Source organism: Sinocyclocheilus anshuiensis, unplaced genomic scaffold (assembly GCF_001515605.1).
Source record: "Sinocyclocheilus anshuiensis isolate Anshui unplaced genomic scaffold, SAMN03320099.WGS_v1.1 scaffold289, whole genome shotgun sequence".
NCBI lineage: Eukaryota > Metazoa > Chordata > Actinopteri > Cypriniformes > Cyprinidae > Sinocyclocheilus > Sinocyclocheilus anshuiensis.
In genome coordinates, this window is record NW_015539826.1 from 81,760 (window position 1) to 84,384 (window position 2,625).

At 33.1% G+C, this 2,625-nt stretch overlaps 1 protein-coding gene across 1 annotated transcript in view; it reads right to left on the reverse strand.

Annotated features, from left to right (window-relative positions):
• The window catches only part of lars1 (leucyl-tRNA synthetase 1), a 55,227-nt gene that overhangs the window by 46,561 nt on the left and 6,041 nt on the right, over window positions 1-2,625 (reverse strand). The window contains 3 exon segments of the mRNA XM_016480424.1: window positions 1,217-1,442; window positions 1,588-1,655; window positions 1,739-1,802. Coding sequence (XP_016335910.1) covers window positions 1,217-1,442; window positions 1,588-1,655; window positions 1,739-1,802 — 358 coding nt within the window.

Consider the following 2,625-nt stretch of genomic DNA (forward strand, 5'->3'; position numbering starts at 1 on the left):
GTAACGCTTACTTGGTTTTTTTAAGGCAATCAGTTTGCATGATTTTAGCAAGTAAATCAGATTGCTGTTTAAGTAAATACAACTTAGAAATTCCAAGTTGCAGGAAATGTTACACGAGTTGGCTCAACTTAAATAAAATAATTGTTTGAAATACGCACATAGTATATTGTACTTATTATATTTAGTTGTTGAAAATAGTGATTCTGAGTTACCAGAACTTGCGTGTAAGTTTACAACACTAAATAAACCTTTGTTATTACAAATTATTATTCTTATTTCACTTTACTTGGTTTTTTCAAGGCAATCGGTTTGCATGCTTTTTTTAAGTAAGGTTTACTAGTTGGAATTTACAGTGAGGTTTTTCAGTTAGTGTTTTCAGCTTGTTTATTTTCATATAAAAATACGGCATGCAGTTGCATCAAACAATGGTATAAACATCATTCAATGTAAATTGTGATAATCGTAATTAATAATCGCAATTACAATTTCAAGGCAATAATCGACAATTATGATTTTTGCATGCAGCCCTAAATTTGGTACACCATGCACTGCATTTTCAATAGATTAAAATAATTGTGATAAAACTTTTTTTGTAGTTAAGGCATTTGGTTTCTTCTTTTTCTAAAAAAAAAAAGTTAAAATTACTGTTATTGTTATTTTATAAAATAATCAGAATAATACAAATACAATACAGTATAATGATAATGTATAGTATGAAACAAATCACATTATCATTGAGTGAATGCTATAAAAATGTTACCCTAAAAAAAAAAATTCACCCCAAAAATAAATAAAAAATTTATTTTAAAAGAAATCAAATATTGACTATTTTTAGGGCTAAGATTTTTCACATTGTGACATTACTTTAAAGACATTTAGGCACATTATGACACTAATTAAAAAAATGTATAATATTTCTACTTTTATTATCAATAATAAGAACAACAACAACAACAATAATAATAGTACAACAAATACTACCATGATGTAAATATAACTCAATTTAAATAGCACATCATTATTCTTACATAATTATCATTCCTAGTTTCATTCGATTTTGGATTGTGGATGCTAGTTCATCCTCCATTTCCTTCACTGCCCGAGTAATTGCTTTCCCACACTGCCTTGTTAATTCATTCTGTCAAAATGGGCCTACTATTTTATTTTTTTTTTAAAACCACTAAACACAAGCAGAGTGTGTTTTAGAGACACAAACCTGGCCAATGATGTTCATGATCACAGGAACCACTCCATTCTCTTTCGTAAAGCCCTGGTAGGACATGTTCCTGGCTGACCGCTGCGTGCTGATGAACAGCTCACCGCTAGCCGTCTCAAATATAATGTACTTCATATCTGGCCGAATCCAGCAATTCGTCTGACCAAACATGGTTTCAGGCCTCAGAGTCGCAGCCACCAGAAAAATCTTCTTGCCTTTAAGGCCACTGAAAACATTTAGAAAATGAAAAAATAAATGTCTTTAAACAGAGTACCATGTTTTTAGTCTCACGGTCATAGCATGAAATTCTTTAGAGTACCATGATACATGAATATGACAATCATTCAGTATCGTATTATTATGGATTGCACCTCAATTTTGCTGGGTAAGGTTCCACAATCTTCATCTTAATCAGGGTATACTCTTGAGGACCAACTCCCTGCAATACAGAACATTAGAGATACACACATCCATCCTATTTTATAGAAAAAAAGGTATTTCTTAATTAAAAATAGTGCCCACCTCTCCTGTCTGTCTGTCATGGTCCATGCAGGGCTGACCATCTTTGGGAGAGTAAATGGTATATCTGTAAGAGCAAGAAAGAAAGATTTAATTCCAAAATGAAACATTTTAGAATTTAAAAATAAATCAGTAACAAAATAAACGATTATTTTATGAATATGTTTAGTTACATAAGTCTGAGAAATGTAAACTAAAAAAAAAAATGGTCTCAGAAATGGTTTTCCTAAAAATACTAATTTATTCAGTAATGACAAGTTGACTGTAATTTTGCCAGCAATAACCAAGGTGGAAAATCGGAATAAATCATGAATAAATTGACCAATAGTTTTAAAATAGTAATATTAATGAAAGCTTTCAACTTTAATACAAGTAAGAAAATTATTAAAACAAATTTAAAAATAGCGATGCTTCATCACACATTGACGAATTGTAGGTGGGGCGAGTGAATAACCAGCACTCTCTCTACCTTCAATACCACGACTGAGGTGAGACCCTTGAGCAAGCACTGAACCCCCAACTGCTCCCCGGGTACTGCAGCTCAAGGCTGCCCACTGCTCCGGGTGTGTGTTCACGGTGTGTGTTCACTGCTGTGTGTGTGCACTTGGATGGGTTAAATGCAGAGCACAATTCTGAGTATGTGACACCATATTTAGCCACGTCAATTCAATTCACTTTCACTAAATTTGTTTATGTCTGGCTGCGCAGATCATTTTACTCCAGACTGCTTTCTGAGTGAGGGACAATTCAAGGCAGGTTCAAACTCAATGATGTATCAGTACCCATTGTTCATGCTCCAGCTGCAGATTTCTGACTTTAAAGGGTTAGTTCACCCAAAAATGAAAATTAGCCCATAAATTACTCACCCTCAAGTCATCCTAGGTGTATAT